The sequence below is a fragment of the Schistocerca piceifrons genome, chromosome 6 (genome assembly GCF_021461385.2).
Source record: "Schistocerca piceifrons isolate TAMUIC-IGC-003096 chromosome 6, iqSchPice1.1, whole genome shotgun sequence".
NCBI classification, from domain to species: domain Eukaryota; kingdom Metazoa; phylum Arthropoda; class Insecta; order Orthoptera; family Acrididae; genus Schistocerca; species Schistocerca piceifrons.
Window position 1 is genome coordinate 510,613,533 of NC_060143.1, and position 23,467 is coordinate 510,636,999.

The 23,467-nt window shown below is 45.8% G+C and overlaps 1 protein-coding gene across 1 annotated transcript in view; it reads right to left on the reverse strand.

The window, feature by feature from the left end:
- The window catches only part of LOC124802982 (dachshund homolog 1), a 969,696-nt gene that overhangs the window by 215,135 nt on the left and 731,094 nt on the right, over positions 1-23,467 (reverse strand). Inside the window, exon 9 of the mRNA XM_047264082.1 lies at positions 13,409-13,492. Within this exon, the coding sequence (XP_047120038.1) occupies positions 13,409-13,492 (84 nt within the window). The remainder of the gene's footprint in view (positions 1-13,408; positions 13,493-23,467) is intronic.

The following is a 23,467-nucleotide window of genomic DNA, read 5'->3' on the forward strand; positions in this document are numbered from 1 at the left end:
CACCTTTTGTGACATTCACTATACTTGTCGTGTAGCGCATATCGTTGCACAGAGTGTTGGAACAATCCTTGACTAAATTCTGGCACTGCATCAGTAACTATGTGGCAGCTGGACACACAGCAGAGAAATCATGCTCTGTCTTTTTTTGTGTTGGACGATAAAGGATCATGCTCTGTCTTTATATCTTATGAACGATAAAGGCTATTCTCTTATTATATTTCAGACGTTTTACGACCCGTGGCTCTACCCTTCATTCGATCCCTGCGAAACCCTACATTTCAGCAGGATAATGCACGACCGCTTGTTGCACGTCCTGTACGAGCCTTTCTGGATACAGAAAACGTTCGACTGCTGCCCCGGCCAGCACATTCTCCAGATCTCTCACCAATTGAAAACATCTGGTCACTGGTGGCCGAGCAACTGGCTCGTCACAATACGCCAGTCACTACTCTTGACGAACTGTGGTATCGTGTTGAAGCTGCATGGACAGCTGTACCTGTAAACGCCACCCAAGCTCTGTTTGACTCAATGCCCAGGCGTATCAAGGCCGTTATTACGGCCAGAGGTGGTTGTTCTGGGTACTAATTTCTCAGCATCTATGCACCCAAATTGCGTGAAAACGTAATCACTTGTCAGTTCTAGTATAATATATTTGTCCAGTGAATACCCGTTTATCATCTGCATTTCTACTTGGTGTAGCAATTTTAGTGGCCAGTAGTGTATTTTTAACTTCTTTATACTATACCGTAATTTTATCCCGAATTTACCAAGAGTGAATACCTGTATCTTAGGAACCAAAATGAAGTTAAGTAAATACCTACAACATTTGTCTTGCAGCCCTTCATTATAGTGACCTGATTAATCGCAGTTTGTCTTTTATTTAGCTGCTGCAGCAAATTACACAGCGATCTCCAACTTGTGTACCGATGTGGAAATGCCACGAGAAAACACTGTGCAGTTCCACGCAGCACTGCCGGCGTCACCCTTAACTCCCCGCTTCACTACTTCTCAGACGGCATTCTTTATACCGGCAAATGCTGCTGAGGCGTTCGGTCAACCGAGAGCTAAATGTGTCAACGAGCGCAGCGTGCAGGTGTGCCGGCAAAGGCAGTGCACCGGACGCGTGGCCGGCGATGATGGCGAGGCCGGAAGGCGCGGCATTAGCAGCGCTACCTCCGCCCTACCTCCGCCCCCGCAAACACCGCCGCTGCCACTGTCGCCCCACAGCTATTGCGGCGGCCACGCCCGCTGGCCACCTGTACCCACAGTTACACTGTTCGCTTCCATATCGGTGCTTTTGGTGGTCAACCATGACACGGCCAACACTGGCACATGCAGGTCTGCAACTACGATTTTTTTTAATTATTTTTTTTGGGGGGGGGGGGGGGCGTGGTCGTCACTCTCCTGGCGAGTTTGATGAGGACCGAAACAGTCCTTTCCCCTCTGCGAATCCTTTCAGCTCAGGGGAATGATTTGTTGCATATACTCCAGTCTCTGTCACCACCTGCAGTTCTTTCCCCTGTAGTACAAAGGAACTTAATGTCTAACGTTTTAACATTTATCCTATCATCCTCGCCCTTGTTCTAGTAAAGTTTCCCACACACTCCTTTCCTCGACCATTCTGCACAAAAGCTTCACTTTTTTCTAGTTCCACTTAGCTTTGTTCATGCTGTGACACCACACCTGAAACTATTCGATTCTCTTCTTTCTCGGTTTTCTAACACTTCATGATTCACTTCCAAAGAATTCTGTGCTCCAGGTGCAGATTCTTAAAAATTTCTTCCTTAAATTCTGACTAGGAACGCACTCTGTGCCAATGCCCATCTGTTTCTTATGTCCTCCTTGCTCCGTCTGTCAAGTGTTAATGTGCTTCTAAGGTAGCGTTGTTCCTTTGCTTCGTCTACTACGTGGTCCTCGCTTTCGATGTTAAGTTTGTTATTAATTTCATATCTACTGCACCTCACCATTTTCGTCTTTCTGTGGGTTGCTCTCTGTCCTCAGTGTACTGTTCATTCTTTTCTACAGGCACTGTAATTTTTCGCCGGTTGGTGAGGCCGAGCGGTTCTAGGCGCTACAGTCTGGAACCGCGCGACCGCTACGGTCACAGGTTCGAATCCTACCTCGGGCATGGATGTGTGTGATGTCCTTAGGTTAGTTAGGTTTAAGTAGTTGTAAGTCTAGGGGACTGATGACCTCAGCAGTTAAGTCCCATAGTGCTCAGAGCCATTTGAACCATTTTTGTAATTTTTCCTTACTTTCATCGAGGATAGTAACAACATCAGCGAATCTTAATGATGTAATTCCACACTGAATTTTAATCCGACATCGTTTAAATTCCTTGATTGCTTTTTCAATGAACAGCAGAGAAGTAAGATAACATCCCCGCTCTTATGGAAACAGGCTGCTTTGCACTTATACTTCTACCCTCACAACTTATTGTGTAATGTATTCAGTTCATCTGATCATGGATTGGTAAGGACTAATACTATCCTATAAAATAAAGAAAAAAGGGAAACAAGAAATCGATATCACGCGGCTAATCCCGACATTTCATGGGTAAAGTAGAAGTTTACAATTGCATATCCTCTGTGTTTTGCTTTTTTCACTGTGCGAAGATCACTGAAAAACTAAAACCGGTTATGTATTCAAATATATAGAAACGTGACAAACAGTGCAAATTCTGTAGGTACCTATAGTCATCGATCTTCTCGAAAATTCAAGACGAACTAATTTCACAAGTAAATTTGTATTAAACATATGGTACATATGTTGCACTGTCTGGCACTTTTGCTCCCTGATATGACTCAAGGCTACAGTGCAGCTCTATCATTTTTCCATATAGCGAAAGTAAATATTAGGCGTAGCGATAACTGTCAGAGAACTGAACAAGTAATACAAGAGTTCCAGATATCCTTCCCGCTACAACGTTTTTATGTCAGGATTCACTTGCAAGTGATCAATCGTGAGACCCTCCTTGTGGTTTATGAAAATATTTCAATATGTCTCCGAGCGGAGAAGACGCGGCGATACGTGTAACCAGCAGAAAGTTCTACATTCGAGGTAAACCCACCCGCCAGGTCGCGATACGGGGGGGCATCCTTTATGGGGAGGACGGACCGAAAATCCGACGCCATTTCCTGGTGCCTGTCGCCTGACGAATGCAGCCGCTGCTTGCAGCTTATCTTGAGAAATGCGGGTGCTCGGCAGCTGAGAACTGCGTAGGAAAATGAAGTCGCGGTGATTGACACGCGGCTGCAGGACAAAGCAATGGCAGATAGCGTAATGCGCGCAGATATTGATGAGAGGCGCGTCCATTCATCATCTGGCGGCCAGGCTCCAGACTCCGCCCCCAGACCGCGATAAACCGCCGCCTCCGGTGACTCAGCGGGAGTTCCGTTCCACAGCGGAGGGACGCCTGCCTACCGTTCCCTAAGCGCCGTCTCCAGCTGGGAACAGGTCAACACGGCGCATGTCGGACTACCTGGGTGCTGAAGCTCACTTCTTAAATGACTGCTTTATGTGGTTAGCGCTTACCACAGATGACTTGTCAGTGTGACTTCTCTTTATATCAGCACGACTGGGTAAAGAGTAATATAACAAGAACACCAACGATAGAGGAATCAGTCTCGACAACACAGGCTATTAAATCTATATCTGTATTTTAAATAATAAGCTACGCCCCATCACTAATAAAATTTTATTAGAAGAAGAAATACACCTTACAAAAGGACGATCCTGAAATGACTATATTTTGAGTCTAGTACACTGAAGAGCCAAAGAAACTGGTACACCTGCCTAGTATCGTGTAGGGCCCCCGCGAGTACGCAGAAGTACCGCAACACGACGTGGCATGGAATCGACTAATGTCTGAAGTAGTGCTGGAGGGAATTGACACCATGAATCCTGCAGAGCTCTCCATACATCCGTAAGAGTACGACCAGATGGAGATATCTTCTGAACAGAACGTTGTGAGGCACCACAGATATTCTCAATAATGTTCATGTCTAGGAAGTTTGATAGCCAGCGTAAGTGTTCAAACTCCCGAGAGTGTTCCTGGAGCCACTCTGTAGCATTTCTGGACGTGTGGGATCATTTTCCTGCTGGAATTGCGCAATGGGTGTGAATTTATGCATTGGTTCAATTGGCTCTGAGCACTATGGGACTTAACATCTGAGGTCATCAGTCCCCTAGCACTTGGAACTACTTAAACCTAACTAACCTAAGGACAACACAGACATCCATGCCCGAGGCAGGAGTCGAACCTGCGACCGTAGCGGTCGCGCGGTTCCGGACAGAAGCGCATAGAACCGCTCGGCCACCGCGGCCGGCATTTATGCATTCATCAGGCAGGCTGCTTACATACATGTCATCTGTCAGAGCCCTATCTAGACCTATCAGGAGTCCCATATCGCTGCAACTGCACACAGTATTTGGCTCTGAGCACTATGCGACTTAACTTCTGAAGTCATCAGTCGCCTAGAAGTTAGAACTAATTAAACCTAACTAACCTAAGGACATCACACACATCCATGCCCGAGGCAGGATTCGAACCTGCGACCGTAGCGGACGCTCGGTTCCAGACTGTAGCGCCTAGCACCGCACGGCCACTCCGGCCGGCAACTGCACACACCCCACACCATTACAGAGCCTCCACCAGCTTGAAGGGTCCCCTGCTGACATGCAAGGTTCACGGATTTATGAGGTCCCTCCGCCATATACCGTAAGGTAGATTGAAGAGCATAAATGTACAGAATGAACAAAATACGAGGCCTATTTTATTTTCAAGGTCTGATCAGTCGCGAAATGGAAACCACAGTCAACATCAAAAACGTTTTATCTGCAACTTTAAGCTACTGCTTTTCTACATAGTCACCTCCGACTTAGACATTTGGTAGCCGTCTGTGCTTTCCACCAATTCTCTATGCTGGCCTGTTGCGCGCTGTCTGTGCCAAAATGCTGTCCTCAACGCCAGCGGTTCACGCGAGCAAAGAGATGAAAAGCAAAAGAAATTAAGTCCAGGATGTAAGAAAGGAGATCAAATATTTCTCAACAAAAACGTTGCATGAGAGTCTGTGTTGCAGCTGCAGTGTGTAGCTGAGCATTGTCATGAAGAAGGACATTTCATGACAACATACCTCTTCACAAATTCTTGGCTGACCCTCGCACACAATTTTCTTGAGTAGTCTGTACCCTCATAAGACATCCCCATCATGAATGTCTGTGCATCCTGCTTCAAAGTTCTTGCACCACTGCCGCACTTTGCAGTCACCCATGACAGTTACGTTACGTGGGCCGCATGAAATCAGGTGTAACCCCCCTCTCCCAGCACGAAGAACTCGAAGGACAACGTGCACTTCACACTTGTCCAGAGACTCCGTTACTCTGAGCATCATTATGTGCTCCCTGCATGATCAGAACTGAGAACTCAGATGTGATGCAGTTGACGAGCGGATTATCACTATGGCTTTAATTTCTCGACCGATTGGGCCCTTTTTAAAAAAGATATATGTCCCTCGTAAAATCATCCCAGAAAAATAATTAATGTGCCTTGAGATAGGCAACCCAACCAACAGCGTCTGCTCCAGTTGCAGATGATGTGAACTGAGCTGCAGATCTTGAGGAGCACAAAATTATTTCTGAAGCAGTTTTATTTTGCACGCCTTATACATGTAGACGTAGAATCGTATATTAACAATCGATGGTCAATCTAGTAGAGCGTTTGTCCAGGGTATTGCGAAATTGAATTTCGCATAGCTTGTATCGAGAGGCGCACAGCGCTAGGAACTCGTTGATTCCACGCACTGTGGTACTTGAGAAAGAAGTACGAAGCAAGGAACGTATTAGGTACAACACCAATTTTTTTTTCCCAGAAAGTGTCAGGGCATGTTGGACTGGCAGTGGTTGAGGGCGGTAGTACCAGAGCGCTGTGAGGGCCCGCCCTCGTGCCAGACCAGTGGGCGTCTCAAAGGCGGGCCAGCTTTTCGCGCGCGGGACGGAGCTAATTAGCGGCGGTAATGGGGCGCGGTTATCGGCCGGCCGGCTCCGGCTGCTGATGGATGGCGCGCAAACCGCACGGTGAGCGCGCGGTCGCAACTTGGCGCAGGTGGCGGGACGGCGCCCGGCTCCCGGAGACCGGGACCCCGCGGCCGTCACCGCAGGCGGATAAGCCGCCGAGCGCGCTTCAGCTCTGCAAGAGCAGGCGTCAGCTCCCCACGAAAATCCACGTCTCAACACGCGCCAGACCCATCACTGTGCTTACTCCGTTCTTTGTTCCTGTACTAATTTCTCTCTCTCTCTCTCTCTCTCTCTCTCTCTCTCTCTCTCTCTCACACACACACACACACACTCTCTTCTTGTCTTACATCCATTTTTTAGGATCGCCCTTCATGTCTTAGAAGACTAATCGTGACAAGTGAGTCTACCTCAGCGACCTGGAGTCTCGTATGTCATGAGTGGTCGTGTTCGTTTCGACGCCATGGCCACAGTTGCGTGTATGGTATCGGCTGTCGGGTGAGCGGCTAGCTATCTCAACGGTGAAAATAAAGTTACACTACTGGCCATTAAAATTCCTATAACAAGAAGAAATCCAGATGATAAACGGGCATTCATTGGACAAATATACAAGAACTGACGCAATTTGGGTGCATAGATCCTGAGAAATAAGTACCCAGAACAACCACCTCCGGCCGTAATAACGGCCTTGATACGACTGGGCATTGAGTCAAGAAGAACTTGGATGGCGTGTACAGGTATAGCTGTCCATGCAACTTGAACACGATACCACAGTTCATCAAGAGTAGTGACTGGCATATTGTGACGAGCCAGTTGCTCGGCCACCATTGACCAGACGTTTTCAGTTGGTGAGAGATCTGGAGAATGTGCTGGCCAGCGCAGCAGTCTAACATTTTCTGTATCCAGAAAGGGCCGTACACGACCTGCAACAAGCGGTCGTGCATTATCCTGCTGAAATGTAGGGTTTCGCAGGGATCGTAACGTCCACTGTTGAAAGTGCCGTCAATGCGAACAAGAGCTGACCGAGACGTGTAACCAATGGCACCCATACCATCACGCCGGGCGATACGCCAGTATGGCGATGACGAATACATGCTTCCAATGTGCGTTCACTGCGATGCTGTAAACAGAACGTGGATTCATCCGAAAAAATGACGTTTTGCCATTCGTGCACCCAGGTTCGTCGTTGAGTACACGATCACAGGCGGTCCTGTCTCTGATGCAGCGTCAAGGGTAACAGCAGCCATGGTCTCCGAGCTGATAGTCCATGCTGCTGCAAACGTCGTCGAACTGTTCGTGCAGATGGTTGTTGTCTTGCAAACGTCCCTATCTGTTTACTTAGGGATCGACATGTGGCTGCACGATCCGTTACAGTCATGCGGATAAGACGCCTGTGAAATGGCTTCAACTGGCTCTGAGCACTATGGGACTTAACATCTGTGGTCATCAGTCCCCTAGAACTTAGAACTACTTAAACCTAACTAACCTAAGGACATCACACACATCCATGCCCGAGGCAGGATTCGAACCTGCGACCGTAGCAGTCCCGCGGTTCCGGACTGAAGCGCCTAGAACCGCTCGGCCACCGCGGCCAGCTGACTTGAGTGTGTTTCTTTTTTTCTAGGCTATGTGTGATCCTCGTTGCTTTAGTAAATTTGTTATTGTGTGTGCTGGTTTCTGCTTGTGTTTAAAGTGTACCATTTCTTTCTGTTAGTCGCCTCATGACTGTTTCTGTTCTGTATTTTTGTGTGTACCGTAGAGTCTGTGTTGTTTGTGGGGTCCTGTAGCACTTGTGCCCTCTTCTTATTTTCATTTTTGTTTAGTTGTGTTGGTTTTCTTCAAAACTGGCTCTGAGCACTATGTGGACTTATCTTCTGATGTCATCAGTCCCCTAGAACTTAGAACTACTTAAACCTAACTAACCTAAAGACATCACACATACCCATGCCCGAGGCAGGATTCGAACCTGCAATCGTAGCGGTCGCGCGGTTCCAGACCGTAGCGCCTAGAACCGCTCGACCACCCCGGCCGGCTGTTGGTTTTGTGGTTGAGTCTTTGTACTATGTGGATATTATACTCATTGTTTTTGGCTTTGAGCTGTATTTTTTCCTATGTTTTTACGTAGTTTTCTCCGTTGAGTCGATTTTATTCGGTAAATTTATCATGTAAACAGCCTTTTTATTCAGTTGTATAGACGGTCCATATCTCGAAGAGCACAGGTGCATCTGACAAACGACGAAAATATTAAATATGATGATTTTAGAGGGGGGGGGGCAATGGATCACTTTACCACGGTGTTTCACGGTATTTTACTTATGCCAGGGGTAACATTTACAATGTATAGCAGGTAGCTGCAGTTTGGAAGCCCTTTTCTGCCGTTTGTGAATACTGAACGAAATATCTTGGCAGCTGCTTGGTTTTTCTATTGGTTTTTGTAGCGCAATCTGTAGTCTGCGTTGCAATAGGTTTGAAACTGCAATGCGGAGTAAGAGTAGTCTCCATCGGCTATTGTTTCGACCGAAAGTATTTACGCGCTGTGGAGGCTTCTGACTTCAAAGCGTCCCCAAGTAGTTTGCACAAATGCCGTCGCTCGCATCTTTTTTTCCGGCGGGACTGTAGCGTCCGCAGACCGTGCCCGGAACGGCGGCGGCGAAATCAAAGGGGGCGGCCGGAGAGAGTAGTAAGTAGATTTGGGACCCGGCGCCTGCCCTCTCCATTCCCCGCTGTATATATACGTCATAATTCAGTTGATTAGCCTTGTTTCGCAGAGGCCTATTTAATTAGCCGTAACTCAATCGCAGCGGCAGCCGCGCGCGCGCCGTCACGGTCGGGCGGTGACACTTCGACAGAAGTCAGTGGGCGCGCGCGCGACCCGCCGCTGGGGCGCCGCCGATGTTAATGACCTTTGCGAGCATTGTTCTCCGGAGGAGGCTCGCCGCTCCCCGGTCTGCGAAGACGGCCGGCGAGCGCCGCGCGGCGTCTTCCTCTGCCCCCCAGCCGCCGGCGCGCCGTCCCCGCAAAGCTCCCGCTCCGCCTCTTACATTTAACAAGACTTTGACATTTTCCTTAAAGGTCGCGGCAGTATCTTAGCCGGATCCCTTTCCACGGCTACAATAACCAGTAAATGGAAGGGTTGGCGGGGTGCGGCCGCAAGGCCCCGCAGACTTTGCGACTGCCGCCGTCTTATAACAGTGCGAGAGAGAGACGTCGGCGGGCCATTGTCTGGCGCGGCCGGAGGGGACCTTTAGGCGGTTATCGCTCGCTATTTAGGCGGCCGTACCTTCCGGGCTGCTCCTCCTCCACTAATTAGGCTACTGCGCGGAGGGCGATGCGCTGCGCGTGTCGTCATTTCAATAAGGCGCGCCGCTCCGGGAGGGCCCCGAATCAATTTGGCCGCCGTTGTCTCCGCGTGGCCGGCCGCACGTGCCATTTTGACGTCACACTCCGCTTCTTCGGTAGGGCCGTCGACGCGCTGGCTGTCCTCTTACTTTCCGCCATCTTATTTTCAGAATAATGGTGGGAAATCTGAGGTCGTTGACTCGAGCACTGTGTCTGTCTCACCTGCCGTCACAGTGTTACTGTGGTGTGCGTACTGTAAGACGTTCGGTACACACACCATCAGATTATTTGACTTGTCGCTCTAACGAAGTAGGCGAGTGTCAGCAATATGTCTCGTGGTCTTATTGTGGCGTGTTTATCTTCTGCCGTTAGGTCAGACGATAGAAATGCCACTTGCACGCTTAGAGTAGCCGATTGACGGTAACCAACTTTAAACAGAACTTGATTAATTTTCACACACATTTATTAAAATAATAACAATCATAAACCTTACGTAACTTGATTCTGGATGCTATTTACAATTGACAGTCTGAAGTCCCTTTGGTCTTGGTACGTTAATCTTATTCTCACATATCTCTGATACTTGACAAAGTGTCTGTTCATTTATCTTCATGGCTATGTACAGGAATATGATAATCTTATTAGGCGCAGACTGAAACTTGACTATAGACTGGTACAGACTGGTGCAGACAAATGCAGACTGACTAATCGGAGGTCTGTACACTCGTTATAATACCTCGCACGTTCAGGTATCACTGCGCGAGTGTGATTCGCGAGGAGAAAAGATTCTACGTTAGCAGCAATCTCATTGGCTGCGTTACGTATTAATACGCGGATCGGTGGAAGCGGAATTTGGTCCGTCTCTAAGGCAGCGCCATCTCGTAGTGTGGAGACGGACGAGCGCTGCGCCTGCGCTGTTGTGCTTAGCGAGGCGCGCTCTAGTGGGAAAGTTGTGTATGCGCTGACTACGCGGAACTACGTACACAGCAGTTACCGTCTTGTAAAGTCATCAGATGATTCAAACGACTTGCAACATGATTTATATAAGATATCTGTGTGGTGTCACCGCCACACATCCCACTTGTTAGGTGGTAGCCTTTAAATCGGCCGCGATCCGTTTGTATACGTCGGACCCGCGTGTCGCCACTATCAGTGATTGCAGACCGAGCGCCGCCACACGGCAGGTCTAGAAAGACTCCCTAGCACTCGACCCAGTTGTACAGCCAATTTTGCTAGCAATGGTTCACTGACTACATACGCTCTCAGTCACAGAGACGACAGTTTAGCCTTCAGCTACGTCATTTGCTACGACCTAGCAAGGCGCCATATTCTTCAAGAATGTGTTCTGAACTGATAATATTGTGAATCACGTACCGTCAAGAGCGACGTTCATCATTAATGGATTAAAGTTAAGTATCAAACTAATTACGTCCGCTTTCTGAATTCTAATTCCTTGTCATGTTCCAGACCTCACGTCAGTATAGTCCTTCCCTCCTCACGCCAGCCTGCGTGAGCTAAAACGCGTGCATTTCGGCCTCCTCTAGTAACACGGTGTTGGCTCTTCTGCCAACACAACAATCTGTGTGGTTCTAAAAGTGGCAATTGACCCTGAATAAGGAAAAGTGTGAAGATACTCACATGAGTACTAAAAGAAATCAGCTAAATTTCGATTACGCGACAAGTTCCACAAATCTGAAGGCTGTAAATTCAACAAAATACTTAGGGATTACAATTACAAATAACCTAAATTGGAACGATCACATAGATAATATTGTGGATAGAGCAAACCAAAGACTGCGATTCACAGGAAGAACACTTAGAAATTGCAACATGTCTACTAAAGAGACTGCTTACACTACGCTTGTCCACCCTATTCTGGAGTATTGCTGTACGGTGTGGGACCCGCATCAGGTGGGACTGACGGATGACATCGAAAAAGTACAAAGAAGGGCAGCTCGGTTTGTATTATCGCGAAAGTGGGGAGATAGTGTCACAGACATGATACGTGAATTACAGGGGCAATCATTAAAACAAAGGCGTTTTTCGTTGCGACGGGATCTTCTCATGAAATTTCAATCACCAGTTTTCTCCTCCAATTGCGAAAAAATTCTGTTGACACCCACCTACATAGGGGGGTCATCACGATAAAATAAGAGAAATCAGGGCTCGCAGAGAAAAATTTAAGTGTTCGCTTTTCCCGTGCGCCTTCGAGAGTGGAACGGTAGAGAGACAGCTTGAAAGTGGTTCACTGAACCCCCTGCCAGGCACTTTATTGTGAATAGCAGAGTAATCACGCAGATGTAGATGTTACAGAAATGGCCATCTCAGCCTTCAGATTCGCCCCTGAGTTCTTCGTTGCACACTCGCACCCACGATGTGGAGTTCGGACGGCGACCATACGAATTCCTTGCAGAAATTCACGCCCAGTACTGGCTTTTTGGTAATTCTTTTACTGTTCCTTAGCTCAATCAGTAAAATCGGAACCCTTGTTGAGTCACTTTGTTACCCGTCACTCTGACCGCCCGTCTGCTGAGATGTCTTTCTCTCACGAATGGGCATATGTACCCAGTTGAAATTTATGCCACATACTAAAGTCTAAGGTCCCTTCCCGATGTAAAAAAATTAAGCTTCTATGCTAATGGAATCAGCACTTTCGGCCACTGATGTCACATATTTTTATACTAGCAAGGTCGCTCATCAGAACCTATATGGTACTTTCCGTTGAACTAGACTCATGAAATTTGGCAGGATGCAAGGTTTCTCAGTGCAAGTAAAAGAAAAAAAATCCTGAAAATGTTAATCTGTAATTATATCACATAAAAAATTGCATTTGTTCTCCGTCTCTCTGTCTGGTCGCCCGTCAGGACCTTCTTTTCCCAGGCAAGGGTATAGGCATCAGGTAGAAATTTGTCAAATACTAATATCTGTGGTCTCTTAATGGTGTAAAAAATTAAGCTGCTAAATCAATCCAGTCAAACGATGCGGCGCAGACTCAATCAACAAAGCCAATAGGTGAACTATCTGCATACACAATTAAGCTGGTATGGAATCCTTAGAGCACGAGTCTTAGTCGATCATGTCCGATTTTTTTTTTTTTTAGGGAGGTTAGGGCGTGGTCCAAGAGATATTTCTCTGCCTGTTTCGTCCTCCAATGCGGGAGGCATCATTAGAGGCTACAACAATTCAGAAAGCAGTTACAATCTTACAGAAACTCAGCAAGTCGAACTGTTTCCAACGTATGATATGGAGCTTGAATTGGGGAGTAGTTGGTGTCGTTTCGTTTATTTAGCTCGTGCGTGCTCGCGTGCGTTCTACAAATATTTAATTGTGTTAAAAATAAAAGAATATAATTTGGTGTTCATACCTGCTTAAACAGCTGAGACAAAAGTCAAAGTGGAGACTAAAAAAAAAAAAAAAGTCGAGAAGCGATTTAAAATACGTTTCTTTCAATCTCATACACATGGAGACCTAATGCCCTCAGGATCGAATACTGATCGGACCCCGGAAATTTTCAGTCGCTCTCCGATAAGCCATATATCGCGTTCCCCAGTTGGATAAACTGGGGTGTTACTGGGACACGCAAGTCGCCGAAGTGTGGTCCAACGGACTTATTTGGACATGGCCAGTGAGGTATATGAAATCACTGTCCAAAAATTAAAACAACGTTCGTCATTTATCGAAGAAATTGTGAACCAAATTATGGAAATAATCACCACGACACCTTCCTCTTTGCTTGTTACTATCAAAAAATTTGAATCATTCATTATTTTAAAGAGGCTAGGGAAAGATCTAGGACCTTTCATTAAAATAAAAAAAATATTAATGCTACTTTTAGTTTCAAAAAGCGGCTGAAAGGTTCTGTCTCGAGGTATCGAAGTTCAGTATCGGAGACAAGGATGCTAAGCGTTACTCGTATACAAGAAAAATGCCACGAACATTATAAAGTGCTGCCATGTGTAATGCAGCTGACGCATTTTCTCTCAGTAGCATTATACGACAGAGCTGGCGACTGCGCTTCGCCTTTAGCTGTGATATCAAATGGTCTTCCTGTACTCACCCCTTATCTTCTGCTCGTCCAGCAACTGGCGTTCCAGGCTCTCCTTCACCTCACGTTCTCTCAGAACGTCCATCTTCAGTTCGGCTGAAAGAAAAACAAAAGTGGTTTCACATACCTTTCAGAGGCATATATTGTACAGAGATGTAATAAAAATAACAAGCCGGCCGGTGTGGTCGAGCGGTTCTAGGCGCTTCGGTCTGGAACCGCGCAACCTCTACGGTCACAGGTTCGAATCCTGCCTCGGCATGGATGTGTGTGATGTCCTTAGGTTAGTTCAAGTAGTTCTAAGTTCTAGGGGACTGATGACCTCCGATGTTAAGTCCCATAGTGCTCAGAGACATTTGAACCATAACGTTGTGGCTGATTAGTGTATGTGACATAAATAGCAGTATCTTTTGACTGAATTAACTTAGAAACTTAAATTTTTTTTTGATACACCAACATGTTCCGGAGAGAAAGGTGTCTTAAGAGACAAACAGACAGGCGGTTAAAAAGAGGATAAAAATATTTTTTTCGTGTGACATAATTGCAAATTGTCAATTTTTTCATTTTTTCCTTTACTTGTACTGCTTCTTGCCAAATTTCACGATTCTAAGTCAACGGATTGACCCCTAAAGGTTTCGAGCATCAAAATACATGACATAAATGGCCATAGCTCTTGACTGAATCGACTTAGACGCTTAAAAGTTTTACCCCGGCAAGGGACCACAACCTTAATACGTGACATAAATTTGAAATTGATACGTCTACATGTTCCTGAGAAGAATATTCCTAATAGTGGGTTAGACAAACAGACTCACCGACGGGTATCAAACCATTCCTATAAAAGTTCCATTCTTACAGATTGAGACACAGAAGCGAGACAGAGATTGGAATATATCCAACAAATAACTGAAGACATTGGGGGCTTATGCTAATCGGAGATGAAAAGGTTGTGATTGGAAAGGAATTCGTGGTAAGCCGTATCAAACAAGTCATCAGATTGTCGACAACCCTCCCCCCCCCCCCCCACACCCCCTACCCAAAATGTCGGAATTACAATTTGGGGACGGAACAGCAAAAAGAGATGGTCTGTACCATGTGCAGCAAGAAGTTACAATGCGAATCAGAATACTCTCGCGTCTAAAACGTATGCGGAAGTGTACTTGTTAATACGACTTTGTACGTGCACTGCAGGATGCAGGCAGAGCGAATGTCAGGGGTAAGGAAGGGAATAGCATAAGATGCCGAGAAGGGGGGGGGGGGGGGCGCAAGGGGCGAGGAGGGGAAGCGTACATCCGTGACGCAAGAAATCTCCGATCTGGCGCCGCGGTAGTCGGCTGCTGTGTACACGCACGTCTATATATTTACATGTGTATACACGCCGGCCGGCATAAAGCCCCGAGGCATTGTTAGTTTTTAGATGTGAGCAAATGATTTACTTTGTTTTCGCTCGTGAAGAGAGCGCGGGATCTTAATTAGCATTTAAATCTGAGGCGGCGCAGGGCGCCCGTGGCGGTGCACTATCGGCTGCGAGCTCTGGAGGCGGCGGAGGCGGCGGGGGCGGCGGCAAGCGAGGCAGCGCCGGCGGCGGGTGTCGTTGTTATGCAGATGAGCGGCGGCGGCGGCGGCGAGGTGGCAGCGAGCGCCACGCCATTGATTTACTGACGGACCGCCGGCGGCTGCTGATCGCATCTGGGTGATTGTTTCTGCAGCGCGGCTACCGGCTCTCGGCTCTCTCTTAGACAACTGAGGACCCCCCCCCCCCCCCTCAGCACCCCCACCACATCTCAACCCCTACCCATCTTATCCCGAGCTGCATGGCTCCATCTTTCACCGCGCTGAATCCGAACCACTGGTTTCGCCGGTGCCCTTGTCGATTCACGACAGGGTTTCCGATACATCTGACTTCACGTGCGTCCCATAAGGGACCTTGATCTCTAATGTAGGGATGGGAAGAAAAACCGACCGGTTAACCTAAACCGGAATTTCAGTTCTGAATAACGGATATGTTTCGGTATTTGTTGATATCGGTTACAACAGGTTTTTTTTATATTTTTTACTAATAATTTGCCGTCCGCTGTGGCCGAGCGGTTCTAGGCGTTTCAGTCCGGAACCGCGTTGCTGCTACGGTTGCAGCTTCGAATCCTACCTCGGGCATGGATGTGTGTGATGTCCTTAGGTTAGTCAGGTTTAAGTAGTTCTAAGTCTAGAAGACTGATGACCTCAGATGTTAAGTCCCATAGTGCTGAGAGCCATTGCAACCATTTGACCTGATAACTTTGGGAAGAAAAGCAAGGAAAGAAACACAAATGAAATTCTAAAATGTTATGACTGTATCTACTCTTGCATTTGATTCCAAATCATGGACAGTAACAAAAAAAGATAAAAATAACGTATACAGGCAGCAGAGATGACGTTCATAAGATACGTAGCGGCTGTAATAAAATGGAAAAATAAGGAATGTATCAATCAGATCAGATTTAAAAATCATTTCCTTTAATGACAACATAGAAGTGATCAGAATGAAATGGAGAGAGCATCATGACAGAACCACAGAAAATAGATTACCAAGACTGATAATGAATTATCAGCCGACTGGAAAGAGAGAACTAGGTAGACCTGGTAAGAAATCGATGGATGGATGATAGAGACCGGAGCAGGGAGTGCAACATCTAATCCTTGGAAGGGGATGACGATAATGATGACTAATAACAAAATAGAAAAACGACAAAATCAGTTAGTAACAGCAGCATTGCCAAAAATATTTCATTTTTCAACAAATTGCTTTTTAAAAAAGAACGGAGAGTAATTTTCATTGGTAAAATTTGCATTGGCTTGAAATAATGGATTATTATAGAAAATCGGAAAAGGCATCAGTGCTTCTTCAATAATAGTGCCGACAGAAACGAGCAGCAAAGACACGGTATAAGTATCGCCACAGCATTCCTGAGGCTATAATGTTCCTTTAGAAATTCTTCCAATCCATATCAATACGTGGCATACGGCAAACCAGTGCTTACCAGTATTGGTTAAAAACAGTCTTGGTTGCAATTTTAGTTTTATATTTTTCAACGACGCGTTTCGCCTTATTTTAGGCATCTTCAGGTTATCTTTTCTAGATAGACGCGAGAGACACCAAGATCTGCATAACGCGTTCCCGTTCACAGGAGCGAGTAACAGAGTCTGTTAGACTGGAAATATGTTGGCTAGTCGGACGAGTCTCGTTTCAAATTGTATCGAGTGGATCCGTGTACATACATGGAGACAACTTCATGAATCCATGGACCCTGCGTGTCACCAGGGGACTGTTCAAGCTGGTGGAGGCTCTGTATTGGCGTTGTGCGGGCGCAGTTGGACTTATGGGGACCTCTGATACGTCTAGATACGACTCTGACAGGTGACACGTACGTAAGCATCTTTTCCGAGCAGCTGCATCTATTCATGTCCATTGTGCATTCCGACGGACTTGGGCAATTCCAGCAAGACAATGCGACACCCTACACTTCCAGAATTGCTACAGAGTGGCTCCACGAACATTATTCTGAGTTTAAACACTTCCGCTGGCCACCAAACACCCCATACATGAACATTATTGAGCATATCTGGGATACCTTGCAACGTGCTGTTCAGAAAAGATCTCCATGCCTCCTGAAGTTTGTCGCAACGTTTTTGAAATTTCAGCACAGTAGCTGAATTCTCTAGCGACAACTATGTCGTCTACCGTGATCTTCATTTGTTATGAAAATCATTTTGTCATCTTTGCATACACTTTCGAAGGATGCATAAATGACACAAATTTTTACTTTGGTCTCCATTACTGTCGCACTGAAGCACTATATCACAGCATTCATTTCCCTAACTAAGTTTCCTACCTCAGAAATGAATTCATGAACTCTTACACTGCAAAGCTGTGATCTGCAACCATTTTAGCTCATTCTGATTTGCTTGCTCGTGCTTTTCTCTTACCTTTCCGTATTGTCTTGCACCGACTGCCACTGCTACTATGTACCCGAATTAATCTTTTCATTTATAGATGTCACCCGCATAACCGTCTTTCACCTCTTGTTATCTTTATAGTCAAATCGGGTTTCTCCTGGGGCCCACACGAGTACTTTCAGTCTCGGTTCGATCTACCTTTGTTTTTGTTTGTTACCACATAATCACCGCTACGAATTTTGTAACCGCGCGGCGTAACTTCGATTTCAGCAGTGTGACGAGATATTAATACACTATCTCAAACTGTCTACGCAATTTCTTTTACTATACATTCAGTCGGGCAGATCTTCCGTTTACATCTGACCTAAGAAAATTTCTCTTCAAATCTTGATAAATTCCCATTCTTGTTCTTCTTCTCACCAAATCATCCCTCCGTTGTGAATTGATCCCCGTTTTCCGCAATCTGTTCGATGTTGTACAGGAAGGAAAGTTTTGGCTTCAGATATTTCAGTATAGATCTCGGGCCTGCGCCAGATTCTTGGCGCCTCTGCTCAGAAACCGACGCCGCTGTTCTCCGGGCCACCCCTGCGACTCTGTCGGCAGCATTCCGAGCGGGCAGCGGCAAATTGCTCGTTTCGTTTCTGCGATTCCCGGGGCTCCTCCAGCGCTGCAGAGCGGCATTCCAGCAACAATGCGCGCCCGCCCCGTGCGCTGATGGCTCTCCAGCGGTCGTAGGCACGCCGAAGTCGGGGCCTGCATTGTGTCCACCGTCGTAATATGGCATGCGACAGCGCGCCACAATCTGCAGCGTGGACCATACGTAGCGAACGGCCGTCTCACATATATTTCCATATTACGACACGTTAGTGTCGTAAAAAATGTATTACCGCACATAATGAGGAAGACAAATCGTGTATTAAAACAGCCACTAATGAATTTACAAAAAGAACTATCTTTCTTTGGTCTTCGAATCTGAATGCTCAACCCCTAACTTCAGAGATAAGCCTCGCTCTCTTTAACCCCCTCCACCCTCATTTTTGCAGCAGGTGGTGATAATACATTGATGTTCCAACAGTCAACACGTAGTAATTACTAGAGAGTAATTTTGTACACTAGATACTAATTTTCTTCTCTAGGGAGTAATTTATTAAAATAGTCTCGAATACACTGATAAACAGCGTCGACAAGAAAAGAGCAGACACTTTTGAAACGCGGTGCTACGGAAAAATGCTGAAGATTAGATGATTAGATCACGTAACTAATGAGGAGGTACTGAACAGAATTGGGAAGAAGAGGAATTTTAGCACAACTCGACTAGAAGAAGAGATCGGTCGGCAGGACACGTTTTGATGTATCAAGGGAGGGAAGCGTGGAGGGTAAAGGTCGTAAAGAGAGACCAAGAAATGAATACACTAAGCAGATTCAGAAGGGTGTAGGGTGGAGTAGTTCCTCGGAGAGGCTTGCACAGGATAGAGTAGCATGGATAGCTGCATCAAACAAGTCTTTGGACTGAAGACCGCAACAATAACAGTCTTGAATTACGTCGATCAACTGCATATAGATTCATTATCAACGTAATTACCTGTAGATTCTCCTGTTAGTAACCTGTGCCCTGACTTTCGGTGTATCAGGACGTCGTTAGACTTACTATGATTCATGTTAGGCCAAAGTGTACGCCATGGATTATTATAAAAATATACATCCAGTCGACAGTGGTGTTGCTACAGAAATAATTACGTGAGTTTTCATTCTAACAAGCATAATCAGTGTTCTCATTACTCATTGATGCCTTCCGACAGAAAGAAATTCTAAGCTGCAGTTGTGCCTATACTCCGCAGGTCACCTTACAGTTTGTGCTGCTGACATTTTCCCCTCTTCCTCGACCCGTCATTTCACGAAATGTATTTGTAAGGAAATAATATATTGCGTGACTCATCAGTGTTACCGGAACTTGGTCAGTAAACCCTGACGTGTTACACAAAGCTCATTAAACGAACCCGTGACGAAAAGTGCTTTTCTTCTTTGGAGTTTCTCTATCTCCTCTTACTAATTTTGCCCGTTGAAGACTCCCAGATCGAAGAGCAATATTCAAGAATCGATCGAAAATTCGCTTGTAAACCAGTTCTTTCGCAGACGAATCCCGTTTCCTTAGGATTCTTCCAATGAATCTCATATTGGCGTCTGCTTCCCCTGTTACTAGTTTTATGTAGTCATTCTACTTTAGATCGCACCTGACGGTTGCTTTTGGATATCGTACGCATGGTACTGTTTCGAGAGGTTTACCTACAACAGTATAAACTAATATAAATGGCTCTTTTCGCCTATTTTGTGTAATTCGATAGATCTATTTACGTTGAGATTAACTGCCAGTCCTTGCATCATTTTTGGATCTTCTCCAATTAGATAGGAACTTAAGCGAAAACTTTACATTTCAAATGTATTTTTACTAACTAGGACAATATTTCGAACAAAGGTCAGTGTTTAGTGGACGGCACACAATTACACAGTTGCAATTACAGAGATGGACAAATATATGGAACACCACAAATACAGCTCCATGCCTAATACGTTGCAGGAAACGCGGCGGCTTGTAATCGTCTCAAAAAAGCATAAATACAGTTCCTGTATGATTTTTAAGAGATCTTAATTCTTCCTGCAGGATACTAGCAAGATCAGGTAATGGTGATGGAGGTCGACAGCGGTCACGCATCCTTCTCTTCAAAGTAGGTAACAAAGATTCAGTAATACTGAGATCTGGTGAGTGTGCTGCCCAAGGGAGATGTGACAGTTCATTGTCGAGCTCACAAATCTAGTACTGGACGATGTGAGCTATGTCAACAGGGGCCATGTCCTCTTGGAACACAGCATTACCTCTGGAGAACTAACAATGTACCATGGGATGGATATGGTCAGCCAAAATGGTCACATAATCCTTGACGGTAATGCGATCTTGGAAAGTAACCATGCGGCCCATGGAATACCGCAATATGGCTGCACAAAACGTGACCGACCGCCTGCCAAGTTTCTCTCCTGGGAAAACTAGACCAGATCTTGGAATCAGTGTGAAACAAGATCGACCAGGTCAAATGACTTTCTTCCATTGCTCCAGCTTTCAGGTTCTATGGCTCTGGCAACACGTTTTCCTGTTAGAGACATTTCCATCACAGATGAGTGGTTTTGAAATTCCAGTTCGCCCTTAAATTCCCCGTTAATGGAGCTCCATTCTTACTGTTTCTGTGCTGACGGGGTACAGGAGAGCGACATTCAACTCTGCTGTGATTTTTGCAGTTTTCGTCTCCTTATTTTTCGTCACAATCCTCTTCAGTGACCGTCTGACACGATCTCTCAACACAAACTTTCGTCCACGTTGTCACTTACCTGATGATCTCTTTCTGATTTACCTGTATGCCGTGTAAATCTCGATACAATGTCTCTTGTACACCAAACATTTTGGCTACCTTTGTTACACAAGTGCCCACCATATGATCACCAACAAGTCGACCACGTTCAAATCCACTTTGATCCGACATAATTCTCTTACAGCTAGAAAAAACACTGTTTTGACCACAATTGACACTTGCGACATACTGAGGACAATGCACAGGTGCCGTCCGTGGTCAAATACAACGGGGTTGGCAAGCATCTGCCTTTATGTTCAAGCATGCATTTCTCGCGGTGGTTCTGAATATCTGTCCAACCACTGTACCTCGCAAATGACTAGTCTCTGGATCCATGTTTACTAAAACGTTTTACCTCTTTTACCGTATTCTTTCACCTGAGTCACTTATCGCTACTAAATTAATTACGATACAACTATCATATTGTGAACCGCACGGGCTCTGTAACACACCCGACGTATTCGTCCCGTTAAGAACGGAAAGTTTTGTATCAAGTTACAGAACTGGTCCTACACTAACGACACACCCAGATGTATCAGCTCGTATGCATTAACACGTCTAGAAATGTGTGGTCGCACAGGGTAGTCCGTGAATAGAAGGTAGGAGTATTAGTCAGCTTGGTGGAACAGTCGCAGAATTTGAGTTAATTTCCCGACTGCCGCCTTGTGGGATAGCAGACGCGACGGCCATTGATTAGGACGAGACGGGCAGCGAGCGAGCTAATTGCAGGCGTAAGTCGGCGTGAATGGCCCTGCAGCCAGCCAGCCGTCGGGTCCTTTGGTGCTCCCCGCTTCTTGAAACTGCCTGCCGCCTCCGCCTCGCCTGAGTACTTTAATTCAATTACAGAGCATACAGAGGAGGCCTATGATAATACTTAATGTGATGTTATGTGTGCAATTAGCCCTGCATTATTGGAGCGCCGACGGCCGGAGAGGGAGTCCAAGGAAGGGCGTGGGAGGAAGACAGGGAGCAGCAGATTGTCGATAGTGGCGGCCGATGTGCGGGCGGATGGCAGGAGCAGGAAGAGCTGGGAACCAGCAACCACTTGCCACTGCACTTCAACAGTTGCCTCCAGACCGGTTAGTGTGCGGAAGAGCAAGCAGCAATCCCTCTCAGTTTTGCTGTGAACTGCTACCACTTTTATACACTGTACAGAGATCTGAAACAATTTTGAAAAAGATTGAGATTTTCTGAGATAAATGCGGGTGGCGCTCAGTATTTAATGCAACACCTTTTTTTCGGCCAATTTCGGTTGAAAAATGTAGAATTTGTTGTGTGTATGTATGTATGGTCTTCCGCCTTACGGCAGGTCTTGTCATGGGTTAAGCCTCTTCCACTTTTGTCTGTCCATAGCCAGTCTTTTCATTTCTGAATATTTGGCTCCAGCATTTGATATCTTCTTTTCCCTCTTCCCTTTTTCCCTCCACCATTCCTTCTATTCCTTCCTTCAATAAACAGTTCCTCCTCAAACAATGTCCAATCCAGTTCCGTTTTCTCTTTCCGATGACTTTCAGCATGTTTCTTTTTTCTCTAACTCTTTGTAATACTTCTTCATTCCTTACTCGGTCTTCCCATTTCACTTTTTCCATTCTTCTCCATATCCACATCTCTAGCGCTTCCAATCTTCTTTCATCTTTCTTCCTCAATGTCCAGGTCTCCGCCCCATACAGTGCAACGCTCCCGATGTAACATTTGGCAAGTCTTTTCCTCAGATCTTTGTTTAGTGGTCCACAAAGTAATTTCTGTTTCCTCTTGAATCCTTCTTTTGCCATTAAAATTCTTTTCCTAATTTATGTTGAGCAATACATATCATCCATTACTACGCTTCCCAAGTAACTGAAGTTATTCACTTGCTCTATTTCCTCTCCCCCTATGTTCTTTCTTTTTCTTCTTGTTAATATTCATTCCATATTCTTCTAATTTTGTGTTTAGATCATCTAACATTTGTTCCATCTATCTTGCACTCTCTGCCATCACAACCACGTCGTCTGCAAATCTTACACACTCCACTCTCCGACCCTCTATACAAACTATTTTCCTTCCATCAAAACCTTCACTAATAATTTCCCCCAGATATATATTGAACAGTGTTGGTGATAAACAACAACCTTGTCTTACACCTCTTCCCAGTTCAATCACCTCGGATCACTATCTATATATAGGTTATTTGAAGAAAGTGTCACATATTCCTACAGGGGATAGTACTGATCAAAACAAGAAAAAAGTTCCGATAATGGTACGACGGGAAAGCAATACCTGTTGAGATATGACGAATCTCTCTCCTCTCCCTAGAAGTAGACACTACGGCAGTGCTGGATCTGTTGTCAAGCACCCTGACACATCCTTCCAGCGTTCTTCGCAGTGAAGCACTCACACTGTCAGACACATCCGGATCCATTCGAATCGCGTCACTTTCATTGGTCACGTCTGCAAATTTTCGATGAACTGGGAATAAAACAATGTCTTTAAATGTCACCATAGGCAGCTACCGTGAACGGGTACGGTATGTCCTCGACCATTTCGCCCCCCGTGTAACCTTGTGGCGAGGTACTGTCGACTGATCCATAGAAATTGGGATGGCGTCCCGAAGTGCATAAACCACAGTCGTTGTTTTTCTGTAACGGTAATGTTCTTCAACAGCGCTGGTAATTCATGCCACAGAAATGAGTGACAAATAACACCTGTTAATCTGTTTCGTTCAGTGTATGGTCGTATGAGTCTGCCACCAACAATACCTGCACAT